The 27,802-nt window shown below is 39.2% G+C and overlaps 1 protein-coding gene across 1 annotated transcript in view; it reads right to left on the reverse strand.

Annotated features, from left to right (window-relative positions):
- Positions 1-19,163: 19,163 nt before the first annotated feature.
- The window catches only part of plekhf2 (pleckstrin homology domain containing, family F (with FYVE domain) member 2), a 40,318-nt gene continuing 31,679 nt past the window's right edge, over positions 19,164-27,802 (reverse strand). Inside the window, exon 2 of the mRNA XM_085291319.1 lies at positions 19,164-26,258. Coding sequence (XP_085147445.1) covers positions 25,510-26,247 — 738 coding nt within the window. The 5' untranslated portion in view covers positions 26,248-26,258 and the 3' untranslated portion in view covers positions 19,164-25,509. The remainder of the gene's footprint in view (positions 26,259-27,802) is intronic.

A 27,802-nucleotide genomic window follows, 5' to 3' on the forward strand; every position in this document is an offset into this window, starting at 1 on the left:
TTTCCTCTGTTCAAGTTTCACTTCTGTCTTGCATTTTGTTTAGTCTCTCTAAATGACATTTATCTCAGCTACAACTTTCTGCATTTGCTGGAAAATACTGAGACTACATGGGGGGGGGGGGGAAATAAAAAATTAGGAAAGTGCATCTCCCTTTTTATAAAGAGTTCCAAAATCTGAAAACATCTGTGAGACGCCACATCTGCGACGCAGCGATGTAGCAATAACAGTGAGTGTGAACTGTTGAGCACAGATGAGGATCCTGAGGCCAGATTTTAGTTGAGTGAAGCAACTGCAGCTCAAGTCAGGAGAGTTTTTCAGAGTTACTCCTGACTCATGTTTGTTTTCATTTGCAGAAAAATCGCAATTTCCTGTTCAGAATCAAGGCCAACCTTTTTAATTAATACATTTTGTTAAAATTATAATATCATTACAGCAGGACAAATGCTCTTTAAACCTTTACACAGGAGGCCTTTCAGTATTTACCGAATATGAATGTGATGAAGGTAATATATAAAGGCAGAAACAACTATTTGACTAGAAGTATCAGACAAATTGAGGTTACAGTTGCTGAACTATAAATTAGTTTCTAAATTTAGATGAATTCCTAAAACCTTTTTCCTCCTGACTGCTCTAAAACCCACATACCTGCTGAGCTCTCATCATTTGTTCCCCACTGAACCGAGTCCACTGTCTTTGTCTCTTTGTCCACAGAGTCAGTGGCCAAGGTGCCAAATTACAAAAGATCTGGACTGAGAATCAGTGGCAACAGGAAGTTTTTGGTTCAAATGCTTATCAATATGTACAGAGGTGGTCAGGAGAGTAAGTGTCTGCAGCTATCTGTAAAACACAGTTAAGGCTCTGTCGTGACTCGGGTCTGCTTTTTAGCCACTGTAAATATTGATGGAATTAAAACACCAGATTCTAATGCACCATCAAATAAAATCAATTTTTTGGCATGAAAATGACCCCAAACACACTGCTAGTGCAGTAAAAGCATAACTGGATAGAGAACACAGCGGATTCACGTCCTCAGCATTATTGAAGCAGTGTGGGAAAAGAAAAAAAGGCAGCTAACATCTACAGAAGAGCTGGCCCAGGGAGATTCAGATACTATTCATTTCAAAAGCCTGCTGAGAGAAAATGCACAAATATTTTTCCAGATCGTTGGAAAACGTTTTCTCTTGCAGCGTTACAAACAGATTAATGAGAAAACCTCAGAGTAATCAACATGCCCTGAGCCAATAGTCATGGGAGTCAGTCTTTTTTAAGAACTTCTGACTTTAGAAATTTGCCTAAAGATACCTTTTGAGCATTAGATTATTTTTATGACTATAGATTATTTATCTAAGGCAACGATCCTAGAAAATGTTCCCCATCTGAGTCCTCAGAGCCCCAATTCCCTGATGCTCTCCCACAGGCAATAAAATGATTTTTCCCCTTTCCTTTTCCTTCTTTTCACCAGTGAACATCAAAGAAATGGATACAAAAGCAGGCAAAACTTAATTTCATACTTTACTGCCTTCTTTCTTGCCCGTTGAACGCATCATTAGACTCCCCTCGGACACTAACGTCACCAAATAATGAAAAATTGCAGCTCTGCCCCGAAGCGAACTCCAATTTCCTCCTAAACCTTCGTGCCTTCCATCAGTGCACTACTCGCCTCAGTCCCAGGTGAACAAAAATCCTGTTTTTAAAAACGCTACCACTCTTTCTGTTCAATCTTAAGCATTAGTCAAACTATTTTTTTTGTCCAGCTAGTTTCTTTGCCCTTTACAAGAACTTAGAAACTCCCTCTTACCCAACAGATGGCTCATTCAAAGACAGCCGGCATCAAAATAAACCACGGAGCTGGCAGATGATTCATTAAGGATTCATCTCCACTTTGCTTTCTGCCTCCAAAGTTGTACCATACACTTGTCTCTTCTGGTATCTTAGTGCCCCTGCTAAAGGTTTCATTTCATGACTTTCTCTACTCGACAACGTGTGAGAGTAAAGCGTTTGTCTCTCTCTGTAAGCGGCAGATCTCAGTGTCTCTGCTGCTTGACATCCGAATTCTTGTTAATACTTTTCCCAGCAGCTCTTGAGCATATCGCAGTTTCATAACCCAGAGGCATGCTCTTTTTTTAAACTTCTATCGCTCCTCTGATAATAACAGCACTACCCACCCGAGGCTTTGGAGTGTGAAGACTCACAATTAACGCTGAGGCTGTGGGACTGATAGCAACAGGCTGAAGAGAAGCTGCAATTTCATCTATTTGATATTGTTGGGACTTTTTTTTTTTTTTTTTAATTCTCCATTGATGTATCTACTGAATATATGACAGTCCTAATTGATCATTTGTCATTCATCAAGAAAAAAAACAAACAAATTCTTGTTCCAGCTTTTAAAATATGGTAATTGCTTCTGGATCAAGATGTCATCTTGAGAGCTGGGATGTGCGATTGGTGTTTTTCTGACATTTGAAGTGAGTCATTCACTTATTTGTCACAAATATGGAATAGCTTTATCAAAATCGAAGTGACTCATTTCTTGCAGCCCTAAAATTATTCTCAAATGTTGCTTGAAGGATATGTCAAGAGATTTAAAGCTTTCCCTTTAACAAACTCCAAATGCCTTATAAATATAAATATAGTTGTAGATGCCTTGGCCGAACTAAATCTCTTAAAATTACAGGTATAAACAGAATAACACATAACGAAAATTTTGTCAGAAGATTTGAGAAATGCAGTTCTGAAATTCTAAGTGAATGAATCTGCATTACAGCCATGTTCATCCTTGTTTCCAAGGATACAATGAATAAATAATGCTGCACAGATGCTCTAAAAACTGTTCATTTCTTTCATGTTTAAAAAACAAAACAAAACAAAAAAAACTAATACATTGGGCAATAATATTATACTGAGATAATAATATACTGAATAACACTGGTAGCAACAGCTACTCTGATTCTATGGCTTAGTTCACCTGCGTGTGGTATTTATGCTGGCTATTCATCATATAGCTGTTCATTATATAGCACCAAACTATACAACAACAGCTGCCTCAGGGCACTAAAAAAACCCTGAAAATCAAACTATCCTCTTAGAGCAAGCACTTGGCAACAGTGGGAAGGAAAAACCCCGTTTAACTGGAAGAAACCTCCGGCAGAATCAGGCCCAGAGAGGAGCAGCCGTCTGCTGCAACCAGTTGAGGGTGAAGCTAGGAAGACAGGACAAGACAAAAACACAATTAAGCGCACAGTGGCGTGTGAACACACAGAGAGCAAACAAGTGCATCATGGGAAACCCTCAGCAGCCTAAGCCTATTGCAGTGGAGCTAAGGGTTGTAAACTAGATGCTTTATCAAAAAGGACATTTTTATGGCTAATCTTAAAAGCAGAGCTACAGACGGGGCCTGAAAGCTAAACGTTCTGCATCCAGTTTTACTTTTTCTATGTTGGTATATTTCATGTAAATCCATCCATTTTCTTACCTGCTTATCGAATTCAAGGTCACAGGTGGCTTGAGCCAATCCCACCTGAGAACACAGGTCTACGTTAGACAGGCTGCCCACTCATCACAGAGCTAACATGATCAACATCATCCAACCCTAGTTAACCTAACATGCATGTCTTTGGACTGTGTGGAGAGCTCGATTGTCTAAAGTGATCCATGCAGCCATAGGGAGAACATGCAATTTGTAAAATGATGATAATAGTAATAATAAAATGATCATTATCCCAAATATTCCGAATGTAATGCTCCAGTTTGGTGACAAGTGTGATTAATGTTTGAGATTTCTGCTCAAAACATGGATATCTACTATAAAAGCCCATTTACCCCAGACTCGTGTTTTTTGTTTTTTTTTTTCCCCCCAATAAAAACCCAAACACAGCCAGCTGACACACAACAGATGCACACGCTTGGGATATGAAGTATTTCTTAAGTAAAGAGTGAATTTATTCTAGTCCAGCAGATGCTGAGGATCTGTGGGGAGAAAGCTGGAGACTCAAAAATAACAGCGTGGAAGAGAGACGAGCACAGACATAGGAAAATATAAATATATAAGAGTAGAAACAGACCAGCCGTAAGACTGAGCACGCTCTGTTCAACCATTTAATTAAAGCTGAACATGTTTGTTTGGCGGCAGCCCACTGAAAGCTTCTCTTCATTACATCATCAGACAACTCAGTTTTTCTGAAAACACAGAGGTTAAAAAGGTTCAACAAGGTGTTGTAGGTATATTTGCTTCTATTGCTTCATATAGTTACATTTTCATTCAAGGCTTCCTCGGAGAAAACGTGTTTATTGAACCTTCTGACAAAAATAGGAGTTTGAATTTGCTACGGCCAACGTTTTTCTAGATCACACTGATGTAGAAGCCTTGAAACCCCTTGAAAATTTGGGTATCAAATATGATAAACTTGATGTTACAGGATTAATAACAGATCACAGATTTTTTTTCCCCATTTACATACACTCACCAGCCACTTTATTAGGTACATGTTGCTGAAGTGGACTGCCTTAATTCTTCAACAAAGGTGCTGGAAACATTACTCAGAGATGTTGGTCCATATAGAAAAAAAATAGCGCCACGCAGTTGCTGCGGATTTGTTAGCTGCACATCCATGATGTGTAGCTCTCATTCCACTGCATCCCAAAAGTGCTCTATTGAGTACAATGAACTCATTGTCATGTTTAAGACACCAGTTTGAGATGATGTGAGCTTTGCGACATGGTGCACAAGATATGGTCATACCTTGTGTGCCTAATGGTCAACAGCAATACTCAGGCAGGCTGTGGTGGTTAAATACTGAACTTTGACCATTGCATCTGAATGTCACAGCAGGAACTGAAACTTATGAGACCAGGCAATCTGCCACCGTCCAGTTTTGCTAAGCTTGTAGATTCAGTTTCCTGTTCTTAGCTGAGAGAAGTGACACCCCAACTGATTGTTCTGCTGCCAAAGTGCTTCAGGGTTTGACATGTTGTGCTTTCAGAGGTGCTCTTCTGCATACCTGTTAGTTCAATACCCTCTGACATCAACAGAACTGCTGTTTACTGGGACCATTAATCCCAGAGATGGCTGTGTGGGGAAAAAAATCCCAGCAGTTTGTGAAACAGCCTCACCATTTACAGAGTCACGTAAACATGTAGTAATGCTACAAAGTTTTTCCAAAAGGTTACATACATTTATTATTGTCCTGACAGCAAGATTTAATGAAGAGACAAAAACAATGTATGTAGGAAAAACTAACCAGTTTTCTGAGTGACCTTAAACTTAATTTGAAATTTTTGTACCCTTCAGCCGTTGCTCTCTTGCACTGATCTGCTGACCGGGCTGCTGGGAATGAAGTGTCAGGGATGGGCCCTCAGTGTCCACCCACTCAGAAACTGCCACTAAGAAAACATCAAAATGAGGGGTGCTGTCATGGCCTTCATTTTGTCAATTACAATTTAGACAAATGAAAATAGTGACCTCCCACACAGCCTCTTTGCATTTCCATAAATGGAACCAAGTTTACATTCACTGAGTCTACAAGCTCGTTGTTTCCATGACTTCCTTGTTCTATACACCTGTCAGCCAGATGTGTTTCAGACAGTCTCTCTGAATGACAGTTTTGACTACATGGGTACCACAGAGAGTCTCTCTTTCAGTCAAAATAAACCCCGGTTTCTATTAATGGCAAAAAAAAGTATAATGAAAACTTCTGAAAGAAATTTTGACTCTTGACTCTGTGTTTGTGTTTGTGAAGGCTAAACTATACAGGCAGACGGTGAGGAGGCTTTTGAAAGGACCCGGGAGACGGTAATTATACTGACTGACAGAAGAGTGTGCCGTGAGCCTGAACTCTCTCATGGCCTAATGACACCACAGCCATTATAACATCTTCACCAAGAGATCCCAATGAGTCACGCCTATTCTCTGACACTGGAACATCGCAACGCCTGTGTGCGAAATCGAGCTTAAATGGAAATCTGCCTACATTTAAGAGGACACTTGTGGCCCCCTGAGAATGACTGATAACTGGCAATTTAGATTTAATGGACCATAAAGCTGCTACCTACCTGTGTTTAGACCTCATGTCACTGTTGAACATAATCTGAATGATTTCAGCTGTTAGTTTATTCCCCTGACAAAGGCCCAGAAAAATAAACCAGCACAATTTAAACAATTTTAATCATTTTCCTGCAACAAGAATGTGTTTCGAGTAATGTGAGCAAAATCTCATCTTAATTAAATCTGTAATTATCTCATTAAAGGATAAACAATTTGCTGTCCCGCCAGTCAGCAAACACTATGATGATATTTTACACCAAAGACAGTGTATACCCGCTGCAATTTAAAAAAAAAAAAATTTATTCAAATACGCCTGCAGCCAGCAGAGAACTCTACATTAAGTACAGGGGCCTTCACGGAAGTGCACACATTTTGGACTGAGACCTGACTGAACAGCATCTTCAATACACATGTTCTTTATAGCCTAGGACAGCTAATCAAAAGGCATCCAGAAAGACCATAAAGCTGCAGGTGCAAAACAGGAAGTTCTCACAGGACTCTATTCTTGAGCTGTCGAAGAAATGGCCGGAGATATGAATCTAGAATGCTTTTAGTTGACCACGAACTCCTCTTCATACCAAAGGCTACGATGTTCCCAGGTCCTGTGGCTGCAACAACCCAAATCTTCACCCCTCTGGTACCATGCTTGTCAATTAGCATGAAGCATTTGTCTTGATATGCTGTGTTTAGTTTTTGCATAATGATGAAACATCTGTCCAAAGCAGATCTCTAGTCAGACCAAGTCTTGTCTTTGCACCACTTCCAAGCACTTTGCAACTTGTTCTGTAATGTGCGCTTTTCGCTTATTTTTGTATACATTTCTCTTGTTTCGACATATCCCTCTTGATTGTGTACATTTATTCCTGCTGTACAGTGACAATAAAGGGCTATTCTATCTTCTATTCTGTTATATCAATTTAGTGGTCTGCCATGTTATATTAGGGTTCCAACTTTTTTCACAGCAATGCTTTCAAACAAGCTGTACTTGTTTACGGAGCCCCCCAGGGGACATGGGAGAAAAAAAAAATTACGGAGGAAAAAAAAAAAATTAGGGAGGAAAAAAAAAAATTAAGACGGACTTTTGCGAGCGCTCGCAAAAGTATTGCGAGATCTCGCAAAAGTTTTAGCCGCATTCTTCGGAGGCCGCCAGCTCGAAGCTGACCGGGAGGTCGAGGCACGATGTGCCGGGAAAGCGGTGTTCCTCCCGGCTGTAGTAGGTCTCGACTTCCCGTTAGCTTCGAGCTAGTGGCCGCCAGCTCGAAGCCGACCGGGAGGTCGAGGCACGATGTGCCGGGAAAGCGGTGTTCCTCCCGGCTGTAGTAGGTCTCGACCTCCCGTTAGCTTCGAGCTAGTGGGTGTCAGATCTCCAAAAACGTCGGAGCTCTTTTGCAAATATGTGATGTCTTGTAAACCGAGCAGGTATCTGACGTTTACACAACTGCATTCACGCCTCAAAATATCTTAAAAGTGTATTTTGTGACCCAGAAAGAGTAATATTACAACTAAGTAGCTGCCGCCATTGTTGGAGTTTTGCGAGATCTCGCAATACTTTTGCGAGATCTCGCAATACTTTTGCGAGCGCTCGCAATACTTTTGCGAGATCTCGCAAAAGTCCGTCTTAATTTTTTTTTTCTCCCTAATTTTTTTTTTTTCCTCCCTAATTTTTTTTTCTCCCATGTCCCCTGGGGGGCTCCGTACTTGTTCAATCTTTATCTAATTGTATTATCATAAAAGTCTGAGCTATAGCTCTTGGGATTTTTTTTGCAGTTCCTCAGAGCATTGCATGGTCTGACTTTGGTCCATTCCTTAACAGACACCTGAACGAAACCAGCAAACCATGAAAACTTCTGGTTTTATAGAAGTGATCACACTTGCTGATCAAGTATACTTGCTTAGCAGGTTAGCTGATACTTATCTCTTTCAAAAGGCGTTAAAAGAGTCCTATTAAAACCTTTTTTTCTCCCCTCCACCACAGGACTGTATAGCTCAGAAAGAAAGATAAAGGAGAACTACTTCAACGGTGCCACATGGTGCCAGCAAGTTTCTGTGACCGTGCCAAGTTTTACTTTTTTTCCTTTTCTTAACATGAAAGTCATGTTTAGCTAGTGTTATAATACACTGACAGAGATCAGTGTGCACTGCAGAATAATTAACAAGTGCACCGTGAACTAAAAAGTACTTCACATTCAGCTCCATATGATAATTTTTACAGAATAGTTCAACCGCTCAGCCTTACCAGGACACAGAGAAAGCCTTTAACACAGTCAAAACCATAACAAAAGAACATTTTCTGTGTCGGTGTGAATCCGGCCCGTCTGTGAATGAGCTCCTGATTGGACTCTGTTCTGCAGAGTGTGCCGTGGAGAGCTAAGCCGTGTGGGTAATAAGTGGTTATCAAACAGCCATTATACTAGAAGTAATTTCAGCCCAGCGTCATCAAGCTTTAATATGAAAATGCTGCTTAAAGAAATCACAGCCAACCACCAGTAACGACTCATTAATCACCCATCAGCCTCAGTGTTCTCGAACAAGGATGATCTCCATTTAAAATAACATTCACAACGATTTTTTTTTCTTAAAAAACAAACAAACCCAAAAACGTTTGTTGGCAGGAGTGGGCGCCAATTTACATTCAAATTTTAGATGAATGTTGTGTTTTATTCAATGGAGAGTTAAATATTACTTTAAATTCCAGTTTTCTATTCATATTTATTTTTCTTGGCGAGGTAAAAGTCTTTCAGTTTTGCTTCTCCACTTGACCTTTGCAAAGTTTCAACTCATACCTCAGAAAAAAACAAAATGAAATGCAATGACCTCAGTGTGGAGTACAGAAAAAGGACAATCTTAAAACTTTTAAACAAACGCAAATCAATAGTCATCAAATAGTTAAGATCGCCAATCTATTGATGCGTGCTTCTGAATATGAAATATTCTTCACTTCTCATATCTACTGCTTCCTCCAGCCGGCACCAATAAAGGGCCAGTACGTCTTTTTCAACCACATTTGCTGAACAGTCATCACGAATGTTAAGCAGGATGGTGCACACGATAACGTTAGGCGGAGCTTCCCAGAGGACTGGAGACTGCAACGGCTTTATATTGATGTTAATGATTTCTGACAGGCCTGAATTTATTGGTTTAAAGTCTGAAGGACTTTCAAACTTCATGATAAATTACCACTTGTTCTGGTTTTATATTACATCTATAAAGAAACAGAAACTCTTCTATTTTAATATTTGATTGTTATGAACTGAGCATCTCTGGTGGGACATTGTGATGATCATTTAGTTAAAGTACCAATAAAAAGAAAAAAGACGCTCAGATGAGCTTAGAGCATTTCATTTCCAATTTTCATTCGAGCTGCAGTTCTGGTTTTCAATTTCAAAAACTGTGTCAACATTTAATTAAATCATTTCCAAGCCAATTTAATTTAAGGCCTCGCACTAGAGACATCTGTACAGCTCTGGGAACATGTCTACTCTAACAGAAGGTCTTATTTATAAAACTGATGATCAATATTGACTTGAGTAGAACCCATGTACAAGTTACTTAGAAAACCTTATTTTGAAATGGAAACGATCTTATCTCCTAGAAAAGTCATCTTCGCACTCTTGCAGTTTCCACTGCGAGACTGAAAGCTTTATGAACAATGTGATAGGAATGATCAACCACATAGAAATGAGCAGAAAAAGGTCTGTCTTCCCATTTTTTTATTCATGGACTCCACTAGAGTAGTTCTGCGTGACTTACAAGTCAAAATAATCCCTGTATAGGTCAAACAAGGACTCAGTTCCCCCAGTTTGTGAAACAAGTTGCTTAACAAACTTTCTTCTGATTGGCTGTCCCTGAGAAGAGCATGTGAGCGGGGTTTGTTTTGCTCAAAACTCAAGCTGTATGCCTGAGATGGCAGCAACTCAATGCATTTATGCATGTAGACATGGTCAAAGCATCAGTCAGAGTGGGGTAAAAAAAAAGCAATTTAAATGACTGAGTGAGGCATGGTTGTTGGAGCTAGACTAGCTGATCTGAGTATATTTAGAAACTGCTCACCTACTGGAATTTTTCCCCCCATACAACCATCTCTACAGTTTTCAGGTAATGGACCAAAACGCAGAAAATATCCAGTTTTTCAAATGTGAGAGGAGAATGGTCAGACTGTTTTGAGTGGAGGAAGGAAGAAAAAAAAAAAAAAAAGCTTCATCCTGTTTAAAGGGGTTTTTCCTTCCCACTGTTGCCAAGGCCTCAAAGGGTTTTAGATTGTTAGTTTTCCATTTAACTTTGTAGACTCCTCACTCTGCAGTAGGTGCCTTGAGATTACTGTTGTTGTGAATTGGCGCTACACAAATGAAACTGAAATCACCAGATTCATTTATTCAACATGTTTTGCATCAAGAGTTCAGGCTGCTGGTGTTTGTGTAGTGGTCTGGTGGACCCTTCACTATCACACTTTGAGCCCTTCAAAATAAATTTTATATATATATAAATAAGGAAAAGTAGGTCTCCTTATATATATTTTTAATACAAAACTTTATGAAGACTTCCACCATGAGGCGGCAGTATTTTACCAAAACGTATCCACCTCAACCAACATTAACTTCTTCGGTGTACTTGTGAAGTTTTCGTGTTGCCATCTTGAAACTAATTCCTAAACTTCTGACTAATCTGATGTTTCTGTGTTCAAGATTTTAGAAAGTGTCTCATTTGTGCTTTTCTACTTATCAAAATAGGTCAGCTAATCTTTGCTGCCATTGTATTCATGTTGAGCTAACACTAGCTTCAGTAAGGTTGCTTTGCCTCATGTTAGACTCATTGGATGCTATACTAAAAATGTACATTTAAACGTGCAAGAGGTGACTGGCAGAAAAATGAGTATTGGGGTGTGCGTGTGTCTGCGTGTGTGTGTGTCTGGGGTTGGGTCATAACTCATTATTTGTACATCAAGTTAGAGCTTGAGCTAAATAATTTGCTGCCTAGCTTCAATTACCTCGACCATCACCGTGATCTTGTCTTTCTGAATCTTTGCTTTACTGTTTTGGTCCCTAATTATGCATAAAACCTCATTTGTGCCAGGAAGGGAAACAAGAAACACAGATCACAGCTCTGTAAGATTTCTGGCCCAAGTTTGTGTTTTTTTTATTTAATGCTCAGCATCATTCCCAATAAACACAAGCATACTGTTTGGAAGGATTAATGTAGGAATATTTTTGTAAATGAGGTCTTTGAAGATTTAATTCCTCAGAGGTATTTAAATTAAATACTGTAATCATGCTGCTCATGCTGCCATTTTACCCAAAGCTTCAAATTCTCCCTTTGTGGCGCTTTGTTTAGTTAATAGTTACACAGATATTAAAGTGTAGCACCATTTTAATTCATTTGAGGAATACTGAGTAAGCAAAAAGCAGGAAAAGCAGACAAAACTACAGTGTTTCAGCGATTATTGTCAAATAACAGAAACAAAAATCCTCAAAATGGCCATAAAAAAAAACAAATCACACTATCACCATGAATAAAGTCAATATGATGATTTCTTTCATCATCTCAAGCTGCGTCCATAAACAGGCAAGATACCTGCAAATTAGTGCTCAGTAACAAACTAATCAAATGCAATTATTTCCCCTCTCAAAACTGATGCACAGACTTATTGGATGGTATGGAATCACACAGCAGACCATATCATTTGTCTGACAATCCATTAAAAATGCTCCAAATGGCACAAACAGCATGAAAACAGTGTAGAGGTCCAGTTCAGTTACTCCAATTAGCAGAGGTGACGCCAGCAGTGATTGGCTACAGTCCAGAAACCTGCCAATCAAAGCAGCCACACTGCGAACTCCACTGTCCAGGTGTATGAGTAAGAAAATATCAGCTCCCTATACAGTGGTTACGAAGGGAGGAAACTATCATTACAGGCCTAATATGCATTGGACCTGGCTTTTTTTATGCCCCAAGGTTGGTCATTTTAACCAGGAAGTCTCTGGGGATGGATTTGCTTTTGGAGTCAGCCTCGAGCAGTCACTGAGTGCAGTTTTTGGCTCTTTTGCTTTTGCTCCATTTTTCAGTTTTAGGGGGTTTTCACTTGGTCAGATCAGACCCATCTCTGAAGCCTTCATTTTGATTTCAACAACATGCCTGTGAACTTATCTTCCGCAGCTGTGATGCTATCACTGTACAAGATTTTTAAGGTGCTATAATGTCTCAGAATATCATCATCTACAATGACCCTTAAGAAAGGAAAACAAATTGGATATTTGCTGCAGAGGTGCAAAAAAGGAGGGCAGATAATGATGAAGCAAATTTCCAGATGCATTATTTATTATAACCACTGTGTTCAAAAATGGCAAGGTTGAGAAATGCGTCCAGTTTCAGACTCCATCCAGTGTTAAGTGAATCGTTACTGGCAGAGCCCGGGGCCTCAGTCTGACCTGGAGTTATATCACCCAGCACCGGTGTAACACAGGATTGATATCTCTTTAAAAATAACCATCATGATTACTGCTATTACACTCCATTATCAGCTTACTAATAGCAACTGCTTGCTTTGATTACTTGTCACTCACAGGGACGCTGCAGACAGTGCAGTCTTTAAGGCAGACCTAGGCTCAGTGTAAGGTGATCAACTCTCTCATGACTTTCATCTGGAGAGAAATAAATATCACACCGCGAGGGATCATCCGAGGGTGCAGTGTTTGTCTCGTAGATGAGGTGAGAGGAAGAGAGAGAAACCAGACACTCGTGTCTGCCTTCAGTCTGATACTCATCCATCACCTCTTCTTTAAATAATCCTACTCACACAATGTTAAATTAGTTCTTTCTCTTCAGAACTTTCAAAAATAAAAAGCACCTTTATGGCCTCATGCAGCTCTCCTCACTGTTAGAGGAGTTTGTAAAACAATATTTCTATTTTGTGGAAAGTTTCTACTCCACCACATCTCTGTAGTGCATCCCAGCTGTCCGAAAGTTTTAGATACTTCATGTACAAAGACATGCTTAAAAAAACCCAAAACATAGTGTTGGTTATCATTGTATATATGGTACTAAAAACGGTGTGCTAATGCACCTGCTATCATTTGATAGCTACAGCAACCAGGAAACATGGGCAACACACGGGCACAGCCGGGCCTACTGTATTTATATGATCACTTTTAAAAGATGGCTCTGAAGCAAGAAGGTGTTTTCTTCTTTAATACCTCGACTCCTCGGTCCTCATGCCAATCAATTTCTTTACCACCACTAGCTGTCCAGTTTCCTCAGATTCTTTAAGTTCACACGACACATCATGCTGCAGCAAATTAGCCAATAATTGCCAATCAAGCCTTGTTTTCCCACTCATGCTTATGCTTTCAGAGTAATGAAATGATAAAAAAAATTACTGTTTGTATTAGGGATGTATAAATATTGGTAAGATATTAATGTTCCCTTTCTGTTCCTTATTTTATTTTATTTTAAATCAGAGTCTGGGCTCATATAGAGTTTAAAATGCTTTAGATGTGACTTGGAGAGTGTCAGGAAAAAAAGAAAGAAAAAAGTCACAACCAAAGATCTGAATAAATAATAGAGTGGACCACTTGGGCGGGGTTCTTGATTTTCATATACTTTGTACATTAATGCTGTCATTTCAGAAACCTGTTTAGTCTCTGGACACTAAATAGTTAAAAAAAAAAAAAAAATCAGAATCCCGTCACAAGTGCAGCTCATATGAAATCTTAGATAAATATCAAATATGCCCCTATAACCTCCTTGTGCCATTTCTTTTATGCATGGTGGACATTCTAAAATCTTCCCGTGTCTGTATTTATGGTTTTAAATCATTTTTAATGCAAAGCAGGAGTTCTGGCATCACAATTTTTCCAGGACTTTATGTCACACTTGGATTGGTTTAGAAGAGAGACACTGCATGAAACTGTAGCTGGCACTGAAAGCTACCGGCTGTTAATCTACACAGAGATAAAATAGCAGGAAGGTAATAGGAGATAGTATTTAGATAACCCGTCTACAAACCAATTGCAAAAAAAAAAAATCTCTGACAGCAGCAGGTTTGTTCATATCCTGTGTGAACCATAGTTCCCTACAAAACAATATATTACAGAAAATTACAATAAAATCTGTCTATAAGCCAAAATTGTTTAAAACACATGAAACGGTGTAGTAGCCACTGAAAAATTCAGAGCATGAAACTGCCATTTAAAAAAATGTTGCAATGGCACATAAAAAAAAGAAGAAATGACAGGTGGCACAATGTGGCACTTAAGAAAATGTTAAACCCCATCCTGTCCATTTGAAACTTTTCTTCATCCACACAACACACAAAACAGCCCCAACAGGTGGTAACACAAAACAGCCACCTTACCTTAGGCCAGGTTAATGTTGCTTTCACATGAGCAAGCTAATCCATGAAGGAGAATCCATGGCAGGTGTCATTTAACTGCAGTAATTGTTTACCTGGCGCCAGGCCTGGTGACGTAGAGCTTTGTTGAACAGGTGAGTGGACTGAGGCTTCTGCTACCTCTGCTTTGCGATCACACTCCACGATGTGACCTTAAAATCCACCTTTTCAATGCTGCCGCTGTCGATTTCTGCATTTTATTGCGTTAAATCTGTCGTGTAGTATATCATATACTGTCTATAGTCAAGCCGTCTACAGCCCCCTGTGGTGGCCCGTGTAAACGCAAGTGAAACGAACGTTGCATTCAATGCAGCACGTAAATTGGGGAACGAGTAGCAGAGCGTTTTTGATCATTTACATCACAGTTTTTTTTTATGACTTTTAACTTGTAATGTAACTTTCTTCAGAGGGTGAACTGCATGAAATGAATCAAGAAAAATGTGAAATTTCAAAAATCTTTCACTTTTTCCACATCAGTGTAATCTGCTTTTGTAAATTACAGATGCACGGCAGGCTCAGCGCTTTGATTCAGACAGCTGCAAAAGTGACAGTTGTTCAAACTTCTGCCTCAGAAAAAATGAGCAGTTTGGACAACCACTCTGACATGATCCATTAATAATGACTTGCTGCAGAGTGCTCTCCAGGTGCAAAGTACAGTCCAAAATTATGCCCTCTTTCTCTGTAATTTTCACTCTTTGCAAAGGCATCCAATGGACCATAATGGACACTTTGGCAGACAGGCTCTGGCACCCCTGCTGCATGAGCATTAGATTCCTTTTGATCCTCAGTTTAATCATGTTTTAGATGAGATATGAATATGACCATGTTTGATTCTAAAAATATCTTGTGTCTCATCCTTGGCTCTACCTTTCACATAGTGCATGTCATTTCTATACAGAGGTCCAGGTGCCATTTAATATAATAATGTTGGTTCTGATAAAATAATTATTTTTTGCTACATTATATATCTTACGGTGCATAGTTTACATAAAGAATGTATTGGTGTAGTATTTTTGAGTGTGCACATCAGTAAAAATCATTGTCATGGTGATTAAAGTTGGGCAGGTTCCTTTTTCAGAAACAGTCAGAGCATTTTCTGTCACCTTTTGCTGTTTCATTTTCATTTTTGTACGTAAAGTGTGCTTTATGCACAAACGTGCTTTTCATGCAGGGCTTTGTGAAAATTTAAATACTGGAATACCTTCAATTTTGTTTAGTGCAGTTCTAGCAACACTGAGTTCTTATAATTTTCACATTATGCACATTTTATTTTACTGTAGTGAGTACTTTATTCTAAGAAATCAACAACTAAATTATACTTAAATCTATTAAATGTGAATTATTAACTTTTTTATTTTTAAATAATGTAAATAGTATTACTTAAACACAGATAAGGTTTATCATTTTTAAAAACCTAAACTCTTAAGGGTATTTAATAGGAATGTAATCCAAAAAAGAGCATTATACTCATGAGTATACAAAACTGAAATCAGGGGACTAATGCTTGAAAACATGCTCACTTATTCCTGATATTGTGGCAGTTGCATATTGTCAGCAGATTAAATGTGCGACCCTTTCTTTTTTCGGACAGCAGGGAAGAGAGTATAAATTAATATTATGGGAGTTAATGTCCGGCTCATGTGTCCTAAAAACAACACCTTTGATAAACAGTTTTATTACTTTCTCACGTCATATGACACACAAATATTGTAGCCACTACAAAGAATGTTTCAGTAATGCTGTCTAACAGCAGCTAACAGAGGCTAACAGCAGCTAACAGTAGCAAAAACTGCAGCAATTAAAGACAGAAAATTTCAGAATATTCTCAACAACTCACCTCAGTATCGCTGCAATCGAGCACATGTTAGCGTCACTGACTCATTGACTCGTACTGAACTCTTTTCTCAGTTTTACAGCCTCCTTCAGAGTAAAAAGAAAAGGACACCGACTTAGGTAAACAGAGTGATAGCTTACACTCAATACAGATAAACATCAGCCAGAGTTGTGTATCCTACAGAAGCCACCATAACTAGACTTATGCTCAAATTGGGAGGAGTAAGAAAACAGTACTCAGTTGATTGTAATCTGCAACTTACTCACATCTAGTGATGATATTTTACACACTACTTTTGACTTTTTTCTGCTGATCAAACTTTTTCATATAGATAAAACATTTTTCTTTGAGTAATCTCATCCTGTGCTTTACTTTTCAGCTGTGTGCCATCTCCATTAACATATTACACATCCAGCAGTGGCAGTGCTGAAAACATCTGATAACTTTGACTGTATTTAATAAATATTAAACACCTGAACTCCTTGTTATTGTACCTCTGAGATTTGCTTTGATAAAGAAGTTGTGTTTGACAGATATTTTAACATATCATAATTTATTCATTATTCCTTCACACACTTACATCTCCTATAGCATAATGGGATTAAAGACTTTTTTAACTGTATGAAGCCTGCAAACTACGTTCCTTTAAAATTTAACATAAAGCTGCTGATTGGCTCCTGCTGTGGCTTTAGTTTATATGAAGACTGTAAAACAGACAACCCTAATAAGAAAGCTTTGAAAAGGATATTCTACATGTTCAATATTTGAAATATCATCAGTATATCCATGCCTTTTTTAATCACTTATCTAATATGGGTAACAGAGTGCTGGTGCCTATCACAGCCAATTTAGGAAGAGAGGTGAGGCACACCCTGGACAATCACAGTCACATCACTGGGCTAACACAGAGGGAGAAATAATCAGTCCCACACTAAAATAATATCAGATATATGGGTCTTTACAGTGTACAGGGAATTTAAAATGCCTGTTGTGAAATAGCATTGCATAAATAAAAATGAACTGAAACTAGCTGGCAAGACAACTCTTTAATTTACACTCAGAAGAGCAATGGAAACTGTGGAAAGCTACAGTTTTGGCTGAATAATCTGCTGACTGACTCCTGCCCCACTGTTTTCACATGATCCTTTCATAGTTTGTAAAGGCAGTCGACAGAAGCAGTGACAGCGATGGATGGCCCGTGAGGATAAATCAGATCAGTAATTTTAAATGCTTTATCTAACTGGAACCAAATTTGGACTAAGTGTACAAACTGAGGCCACAAATAAGAACTGTGCTATAGTTAAACATTAAAAAACTAAAAAGTCTGCATACAAATCGCTAAAACTAAAGGACGGAAACATGTCAGGCATTGTTAGATCATTATAACTTATAAACAGCTTGTTGTTACTGTCACAATTTGTGAGAGGACTCCTGAAATCAGGAATCTCGGCAAGTTACACTTAAAAGCCACTGCCAACTGTGATTTAGACGTCGAACAATCAATCTTTACTTTTAAGCACAGGCCACCTCCAGAGCTGAGAGATGAAGTCTGTGCAAAGTGACAACAACTGCAGTTCCTCTATCGGCCACTAGAGGAAAGCCCCAAAAGGGAGTCTATCATAATAGGCTCTTATGTTAAAATGTCCAACTGTACAGCATTAAAAGGTTAAGCAAAAAGTCAAATGTGTTTTGACTTCTATGGATTACAACTCTGCCTGGGGTGATTACTTTTCACAGCTCATTCAGTGGGTAATTGCATCAGGGGTGTGGACCGACAGGCATCCAAACAGACATCTGGAGTCAATTAGCTTCTGCTAGGCTTCATCCACGACCGTCAGTCATTAAACTGTATGATGTGTGTGCTGCTGGGAGCCTTTCAGTGCAATTTTGAATGTATTATCTGACTTATACTACAGCACACTGTATAGTAAACACCATCCAGGATCTAGTGAGTTAAAAACTAGCATTTTATTAGTCTGTCAGCTACTCAGCTGATTAAACTCTGCTGCACTGATGCAATTTGTGAATGCAGCTTGTCAACCGAGGCAGTGGCCAAATATGGTGTCCAAAGCCAGTAGGTGACATCACAATGGCTGTGGCCATTTTTATGTTACCCATGCTTTTAAATTAGACTAAAAGTAACAAGAGTGTCCACACGTTACCGGTTTGTTTCCAGTACTGACCCACAGAAATATATTTATTTTTAGATTACCGCATGACATTTGTACTAAACACTATAGTTATAAGGCATTTTACATACATATTGATGTAATATTTCTACAGTATCTACTGAATAATCTATAAATTTAACGTCAAATTTCATCTGACTACGTTAAAGTATTATAGTGTAATTAAAATTTCATACCAATTTACTTAGTCTATAGTGTTTATATGTTGGTATAAGAGCTAATTTATAGGGGTTAACACAATGAAGCTACTTTGGGTGCTCCTTTATACACAAGGTGTCGCCACGGTGACTCCAGATGTTTTGTTTGGCAGATTTTTTTTAACCCCTTCCTGACAAAACCACTAATGGAAAAAGCGTGTAAAAATTAATAAATACGAGTCATAGAATATGAGATAAATGTGTCTTCAGCTCTTTTTTCTGACTTCTTTTGGGCACTTTTACTGTGCCCTTTAGTCTCCAGGAGTGTATAGGGTGTTTGATTTCTCCGTGCAGCTTTTGATCTTAATCAGGAACTCAGTTAACCACAGTACACTTAGTTCGAGCTGTTTACGTTTCTTTGGTTTTCCTGTTTGTCATGGCTGTGAAGACAAGCTTTTATTTCTTACTGCTGGGATTTTCATACCAAGTTTTCTTTAATAACTACATAACTAAAAAAAAAAAAAAAAAGGACACACTCAACAGTAACACACTTTTAAAGATGAAATCAACCTCAGTTGCATTTGTTAGTGCAAAAATCACGTTTAATAATCATGAAATCTATTTTCACAAGATGACCCTCTTATTTTTCCCCAGAAAGAGGTCAAATAAAGACAACACAGGACAATATTTGAATTTTAACCATTACATCATTTATATAAGAGATACTAAAGCAATTCTTAAAGAATTAGTATGAAGATGATATGCCGGGTTACATTCTGATTTAAGCCCTTTTTAGAGAATTAAGATTACCCGCAAAACTAGGAAATAAAACCAACAATGAAATCAAACAGCAACAGAAAACATTTGTACAACAAAACCTAAATCACAAGAAGCAATGAGATCTTTTTCAGCTGTCCCAAGTTGGCTCCTAAGGAAAATGTGTGAATCTCAAGATCTGCAGCTCTTCTCCGATTCACTTGTGGATATTATCCCACATCTGAAAACATCACCACCCTCAACCAAGTGGTTCATACTGTGAGCGACATGAGCTGAACTGAGCAGCATTCAACCACCATGTGTTAGTTTACTGGCTGAATATAAAAATTACTGGCCCATATTTTCAAAATAAAAACATTCACTTTTCTCCTATTTATATCTTTATAGCCTTAGTATTTTACCTCTGGACTCAAAGACTGTCTTTCTGTCACATTTGGCGCTTAAGTTTGGACATGTGTAGAGAGTGAGTCCACACTATCCTGATAGACCCGTATGTGTCAGACTCACAGCAAATTGTCCAAAAAAAAATAAATAAATAAAAAGTAGATTTTGAGCTTTAATTATCCCTGCAGCGTTGTGGCTGGCTCAGCTGTTCTTACAGCCACTGAAAGATGAAATGTGTGCTGGAAAAAGCCGAGAAAAATCATGATAATGAATCAATTTTCTGCACAGCTTCCAGCTGCAAATCCATGCTACTAACAAGAACAAATACTAGATGTTAGGTTTAGATTATTTACAGCCTCCGGTGACTTTTCCACTGCTTTGCCATTTCACGACCTATAAACACAACATAAAGGTCACATGCTTGAGATAATGTTAGAGTTTTGAATACAAGCGCATCGCCTGAATGCAGCAGAGGAGTGATCAGCTTTAAAAAAAAAAAAGTCACAAGTAACACACATTATATTCACTCTTTCAGTTGAAGGTTTTATTTTTATTTTATTTATTTGTTATTAACGTGCCCTTCCTGCATTAGTTTCACTATTGGGCCATTTAAGAAAAAGAAAAAAAAATCCTCTAAAAATCAAAACAATTACATGTGTGATTTGTTTACATGTGACATTTTCTTAATCAATGCTTGGAGAAGTAATCAGAACCCCTCAATCTACAATCAACACAAACAGTGCCAACTGTCAGACATGTTGCTCACAGTGTGAACACACAAACAGCTGGACACTGTAATTTACAGCACAAAAGTTCTGGCCAAATGGAAAAGTGGGAAAAAAAAAAAGGCAGTTAAGTGTAACATTCTCAATCAGCCAAGATTTAGATGATGTTTTTTTATGTTCATGGTTCACTCTGCAGCAGGATCACACTGTACAGACAATCTTGTGGGGGGAGTAATGACTCATCGGGTTTTTGTACGTCTGCATCAGACTGTGTCATTTCTCTTGGTCAATATGTTTGGGAGGTTGGGAGGTGAAAAAAAAAATCTAATTTGGCTGGAGTTTGATTCAATTTTAGTCAAACTGTGGAATGAGACATTTAAAAACAAATACATATTGCAATCCTTAGTTTTGTACTGTATACTAGAAGTTTTACTACCAAGAAATCAGCATTGTGACCCGTTTAAGTGCATATAACCCCCCCAAAAACACAGGAACTAGGTGTCTTTGAACCGTGCATTTAATATTTGCCGGCTGCTGTTGCCTGTCCTGAGGAGCAGGATCTCTTAAAACACACGTGGCTGCATGGCGGCCATCAAAACGTTCCCATCTGTTTTTTAACCGTATTACAAAGCTGCAGATGCTGATGACATGTGACAGACAGGACGAAGAGGAGGGCTGAGCACAAAGAGACTTGAGACAGCATCATTTCAGAAACTTATGAGAACTGTACAACAAAAACATTACAACCCAAACAACCCAAATCTGTACAAATGTACAAAAATCAACAGGCTTAAAACAACATGAGGATTCATTTGAAAATGTCCAGTCGCTGTGGATCTGACAGTATATGGTAACAACCTGGATCAGAGTCCATGTGCCGACTTTGTTGAGTGCAATCCACAGCAAACCTGAGGCCAGACTTTGTGCTTCTGGATTCGACTGTGACGTCATCGTCTCTCCGTGAGCACCACCGCCACAGTGAGTATAAAGGACAGCTGGTTAGTGATCATTAACATGGTCATTTCTCTTATCGCTATAACATTACCAGAAAGTTTAACCTATAAGATCATAACAAGAAAATGATCCCTTTCTTCTTCCTGTTCTGCTGGTTTACTGAGATGCTTAATGCTGCACTGTTACCGTATATCTGTGTAGAAAGAAAGTCAAAATGAAGGAAATCATCTGTAGACACTCACAGAGGTGTTGGACATAAAGGTAAAGGTTCGGCTTTTGTTAGAAGCAACGCAAACTTGTTTTCCCAATCCCGTTTGATCTCAGATAAAAGCAAAATCACTTCTGTGGTTTCGGTTTCTAGTCCTGACTGCAGTGTGCTCATGTACATCTTATCCCATGCCTTTTGTTTTAAACAAACACCTGTGAGTTTCATTCCAAAAAACCTGATGCAGTTAATGTGCTCTATTTAACAAGAAGAAAACTTCCAAAATACAAGTTCACACTTTCACCCGTCTGTGAAAATGAAGTTTCACGTGAGTGAGAGTCTGCTTGGATGGAGCTGGGTGTGACAGGCTGTCCCGTAGGAGGTGTTTTGACTTTTTCAGTCAGCCGATCAAACAGATGCACTTTAGTGAAATCAATGCAGCAGTCCACGCTGACTTTATGGTGACCTTTACACTCTGTAGCTCATTTAAAACAAACAAAAAAAGTCTCATCCAAGCTGCTGATGTCCTGCTTTCACACTTCGATAGGTTCATACAATATGTTAAGATTACTCGTTCAGTCGAGTTGTCAATAGGTAAAATGCCTGGCATTCTAATGCATTCCTGGCAGATGACATGACTGTCATGTACTGCATGTCTTGCGTTTCTAGTGTGACTGAAAAAAATTCGCAAAATCTTTTCTTAAGAATACTGTAAACGCCCGTCAATGTGACGCGTGATGCGTCAATCTGATAAAAATGTTGGATTTTCTAAGCAGACATGCAGTGACGCAGGGAAACAGGACAGACGAGAATCCTAACTCAGTCTTGGTTTAGATGCTACAAGTGCACTTTTACAAATAGTGACAATCCTGAGACCTCCAACAGCACAGAATGAGCCAGCAGAGAAGCAGACTGACGAGTATCTGAGTACAAGCTTGGGTCATAAATACCGAGAAATTAATGATCCTGCGGAGTTCAGAGTCAACTTTGAGTGCTGTTTATTTGAAAATGTTGGTCTGAGGAATGAAACTCTTCACAGGACTCACCGAGAACAGAAACTCGCACTGAAACTGATAACATGAACATCTGGTAAGCGAACTGAACCTGAGTTCTCTGCAGGCTGTAGAAGGTAGTCAATTCCCCAAAGGAGTATTTTTTTTCAGTTCCTTGTTCAGTACCCAATCACATGACTTAATTCACACACACACTGTGTCACATGATCTACAAGCTGTGGTTTCCATGGAGAAGTGATGGTACTGAAAAAGGAAGCAAGTACACAAGGAAGGAAGGAAGGAAAGAAAGATGGACAGACTGTTATGGTCGCTTGTGTTGGCAGAGTTCAAAAGAGGTGTGTTTGTTTTATGACACAGTATTTCCCTCTGACGTAAAAGAGCAGCACAGTAAAGGGCAAGTGACAGGAAGACAACATGCCGATTTCCTGATGTTCATTCCAGAAAACCTGCTAAGCTGCTGAGCAGGTAGGAATTTCACAACCTATGGTTCACACACAGTTGTGCAAGAAAAGAAAAACACACACCAGGCCCTAAAACTTCCTTATTACTGCATTTCATTTCATTCAGTCATTCACTGGAGGCATTAGCTGAGTGTTAAACAATCGTATTGCAAACAGAATCCAAACTACTGCTTGCTGCTACCTCTCTGTGAGGTATTACATTAATCGGATCCGTTTGTATAACACAAAGATAAAAATAACCTACAGCTAACAAAACCCAACCAGGTGCAAAAAACTTCAATTCTTTGTCTTTACCCACTCTAGCAACTTCATGTTTTACCAATTTTTGTCTTTTGTTATAATGTGACATTAAAGTTATAGCAAAGACTTAACAGCCCCACAAGAATATTTTGCAACTTGGTTTAGCAGATTTTATTTTTGCAGTCTGTTTGAAGGAACACCACGATCCATGACTGATTTGGTAGCTGATAACACCATGACCTTATTTTAAAAGTTCAGTCCCAAAGGCCTTCTAATCTCACGTTACTCAAGACGCTATTTTGGCCATCTTGGCATTGTGTTGGACTTGGAGGTCATTACTTTGCTTGAGTTCTTGGATTCTAGCACCACTGCCCTGTACTCCATCTGACAACTGGAGATCTTCTGCTGCAAACCCTAGAACTACGGTTGTTTGAAGCTGTAATGCATTTTGTGTCTCAAACTCTGAGCTCAGCTGCAGAGCAGAACAGGGCCTAGCAGCTAAAGAGGATGAAAGACTCATTGGAGATGCAGGTGAGTGTAACGCTCAATTACTTATGTATCACAGGGTACTTGCTGATTAAAATATTTCAAAAAGGGCCCTTTATGAAGGGTATTGTTTATCATGGATGGACAATGGAGCCAAAATGGAATTAAAATATGTGGGAAATGCTGTATAATTACTCACAGGCGGGGTCAGTGCAACAGCTTTTTGGGAACAAATGAACATATCAGCCCAGCACTGCAAAGTAATGTGTGCTTTATTTAATCAATATTCAGAATCAGAGTATATTTGGCTGGCTAGTTATTTATTTCTGAAGGTAAACTTTAGATTATTTGATAAGCAATGGGGTGTTTGATAGAAGTCTAACTAGATTTCCCAGCCATGGTCGGCTACGAAAGATTTTCACAAGGTCTAAAGCAACCTCTCAACTAGCGTTCAATCAGCCTCGTCTGGAACACAGGTCCACACAAGCCATCTGTTGAAAGGTGTGTGTGTGAGAGAGAGAATGTTGATCACCAATACTTTCCATTCATCCTCTGGTTTTTAACACAATGTGGAAACAAGGCAATTAGGTTCCTCTAGGTAAAAATTGCCCACTAGCAGCTAAATGGAAAAGCCGGTGACTGCCCTTACAAGATTGGATGGCTGGTTTAAGTGACTTTCAAGTGTTTCTAGGAACAAATTGAACCATTCCCATCTGATCCCTGGTCTATAATCGCCCTGGTCTTCACACAAAACCAAACAACAACCCTACCCTCTATAATGTGTTTCAGAGTCAACCTATCATGAAGTCGCTGTTTTTTGCAGTCTTGTTTTATTATCTAATAACCTTTCTGCTTGCTGAAGGCTAAGCTGAGTTTTCTACAAGGCACTATGTGAGGGTATAGAAGAAGGCAGAGTAAGCTTGGGGGCAGCCTCTAAGAAAACTCATACGTGGTTGTTAAAAGAGAAACAATCGCTCATCGTGAGACAAGCTTTAGTTGATTTGTCAAAAGCAGCTATAGTAGATTAGAAAAAGCTCTGCGTTTAGCACAATAGATATTTATAAAAGGGAAACTTTTCATTTTGCTGGAGTCCAATTTACAAAAATAGTGCAGAATTCTGTTATAATAAAGTCCTGTTTGGTGAAATACCTGAAAGAAAACCAAAGACAGGCTACAGCCCAAACATTTGCTTTTCCCTGCAGAAATTACAAGCAGTTACCTTGTTTAGGTTCATGGAGAGAGAGCACGGACAAAAATAAGAAAGAAAGAAGAAGAAATTAACTTAAGCTGAGTATAGAGCAGAGGGCAAGTCTCTCATTAGCACCTTTGTTTTCTGTAGTGACTAACTGAAGCTAATTAAGAGGGAAGGGAGAAGGGCTGTGATGAACAGTCAAAACTTTATCTCAAAGTGCTGCTGGTCACCCAGGCAGTTTCTCAAGTGACTGATTAATCACTGCGTTCAGGAAAGTATTTATCCCTGCTGGATTCATAGAAAAGGGTAAAACATTTTGGTTTGTTGATGAGACCAGAACTCCGAAGTGAATTAATGAATTAATCCAGAATTCCTCTCTTGGTGGATCATGATTCAATCACAAGGATGGAAAACACAAAAAATGTAATCAGCAGAGTACTTCCTCCACGGCAGAGAGATGGACAGACCGTTGGGAGGATCGGACCTTCCTCAGTCACTGCTGTCGTCATCGTCGTCATCGTCCGAGAGGTTGTTGCTGTGGAACTTTGACCCCGGCCGAGTGATGGAGTCTGAGCGTGCCTGGTTTACGGATGTCAGCTGCTCGTAGCAGTGCTCGCAGACACGAACTGGTTTGGACGACTGGCTAGGAAGGAGGTACTTCTTCTCTGAGCACGGCCCACAGACCACAAATCCACATTTCCTGCAGTGGTGGCGGCGGCTGACTGGCGTGAACTTCACCTTCTTGCAGCGCATGCACACAGAGGCCTCTGAGTCGGGCACCCATACAGCCGCGTGCTCTCCTGTAGGGGACTTGCCACTCTTCTGCAGCAAGTCTCCGACACATTTCCCTATGTGGTTCATCCATTCGGACTTCTCGGTGGCAGTAGCAGCATACACAGCGAAAGACTTGGTGGGCGTCTTGATGAGCCAGCCATTGCGCAGGTCGCCTTCATCTGGCACTGTGTCGATGGTGACGCTCTCCAGAGGGATGATGTGCTGCTTATTGTACTTCTTCTTCTGAATGACGATGTTACCATAAACCAAGATGTCGTTGAAGAGGAAGAACTGCCGTGCCTTTGGCTTCTTTCGGCAGAGTTTAGTGAGAACACCCTCACCAATCAGCACACGGCCTGGGATGGCCAGTGGCTGACCTGCAGCGCCGAAGCAGCTCTCAACCACCGCAATCCGCTTGGAGTTGGCCTCGCTGTTCGCAAGCCGGTCCACCATCTTCACCTCACCTGGAGGAAGACAAACAGAAGAAAGTTGAGAACAAACATTGGGGATTTTTTTGTTTTGTTTTTTTAAATTGAGCAACACAGCCAAATAAGCAATTCTAAAAGTTTCTAGTTTGAAAACGAGACCAGCGAGCCTTGACTAATTAAATTTTTATCAACATCTTATTAAAATATAGCAGACTTGCAGGAAAAGTAATATTTTCAGGACTTATTCTTATGCCCATCTGAGTCACCGCAGAGCAAATAAAGCCAGACAGAGAACACTCTACCAAGAGTGACCCTGACAATTTAAAAAAATAAATAAATTTTAACAAAATCGTGCCAAGTCCATCACTGTGAGCAGTACTTTACGTAGTTCTTTTAGAGTAACTTTACATATTTAACTCTTGGTCACATGTATGCTTTTGTTTTCTTGCAAATGTTTTTACTCATTCTAGTTGATTCTTTGTGAGTTCTTGTGAGTTCCCACTTGATATCAGTTTAACATTTTGAAGAAAGAAAAAAAAAGCAAAAAAAAAGCTGAGTAATTGGGGTTCTTCCGGCGTTTAACTTTCACTTTGTTATGCCATAAACTGATTATACTGATTCCTGTTTACTGACAGCATAATACTGTAAATACAGAGGGGAGTAGAAACCATTAAAACAATCTCTCTGACCCTGTTCTTAAGTTATACTGGCATAACTGTGTTTGTAGTAGCGGATTTCCTGCCAGTGCCTGTATTTCTTTCTTTTTTTTTGTTTTTTTGTTTTTTTGTATTTCTTTCTAATGAAGAACCACAGTGCAATGAATCACTGTTCCACTTTCCCTGGTAACTTCACTGATCTCATCTGTCACGTGTTGGTTTAGTGCCACATGATCTGATTTTACACTTAAGCTGTCTGTGCTTAAGACTGGCGTCTATATTGTAAAATGTGACTTCGAGTAGCAATGCGATAATCACATTGGCTGACAAACGTATGGTCTTTAGCACATGTTATATTTAATTGACAGTGACATTTGCCAAATACAAAAATCATATAAAACCCAATTTTCCATATTGCCAAACTCCCATGGCTTCATCTCGTACAGCAAGAGATAGCACCTCATTCATTAACAAATTAAACAGATTGATCAGTCACACTTCATCTGTCAGCAATAAATACTAAATATCCAATTTATTTGTTACGACTTCTGGTGATTGTGGCATAAAAAAAATAATTAGCCACTAGTAGGGCTGGGCTATATATCGAGTTTTAAAAAAAAAAATCGATATATTTTCATACGAGATATAAGATGTGACAATATCCTTTATATCGATATAGTCTATGTTACGTTATAATTATACTTGTGGAGCCACAAGTTTGCCTCTCTTTCGTCCACTTTTGTCTCTGCGCAACGTTACTCGGCCTCGCCTCTCCTTCACTGAACACAACTCCTCCTCCCCCATAGCTTCACCTGCAGGCAGCGACAAGATGGACACGGCAAATCTCCGTTAGCGAGTTGTGGGGCTGGACGGCGTCAACGTGTTAGCGAGCTAACCACGCTAACGACATGCAGCCCACAAGGG

This window comes from Mchenga conophoros, linkage group LG11 (assembly GCF_057382185.1).
Source record: "Mchenga conophoros isolate Kocher_MC1m ecotype Shallow Benthic linkage group LG11, M_conophoros_male_GT1.1, whole genome shotgun sequence".
Taxonomy (NCBI): domain Eukaryota; kingdom Metazoa; phylum Chordata; class Actinopteri; order Cichliformes; family Cichlidae; genus Mchenga; species Mchenga conophoros.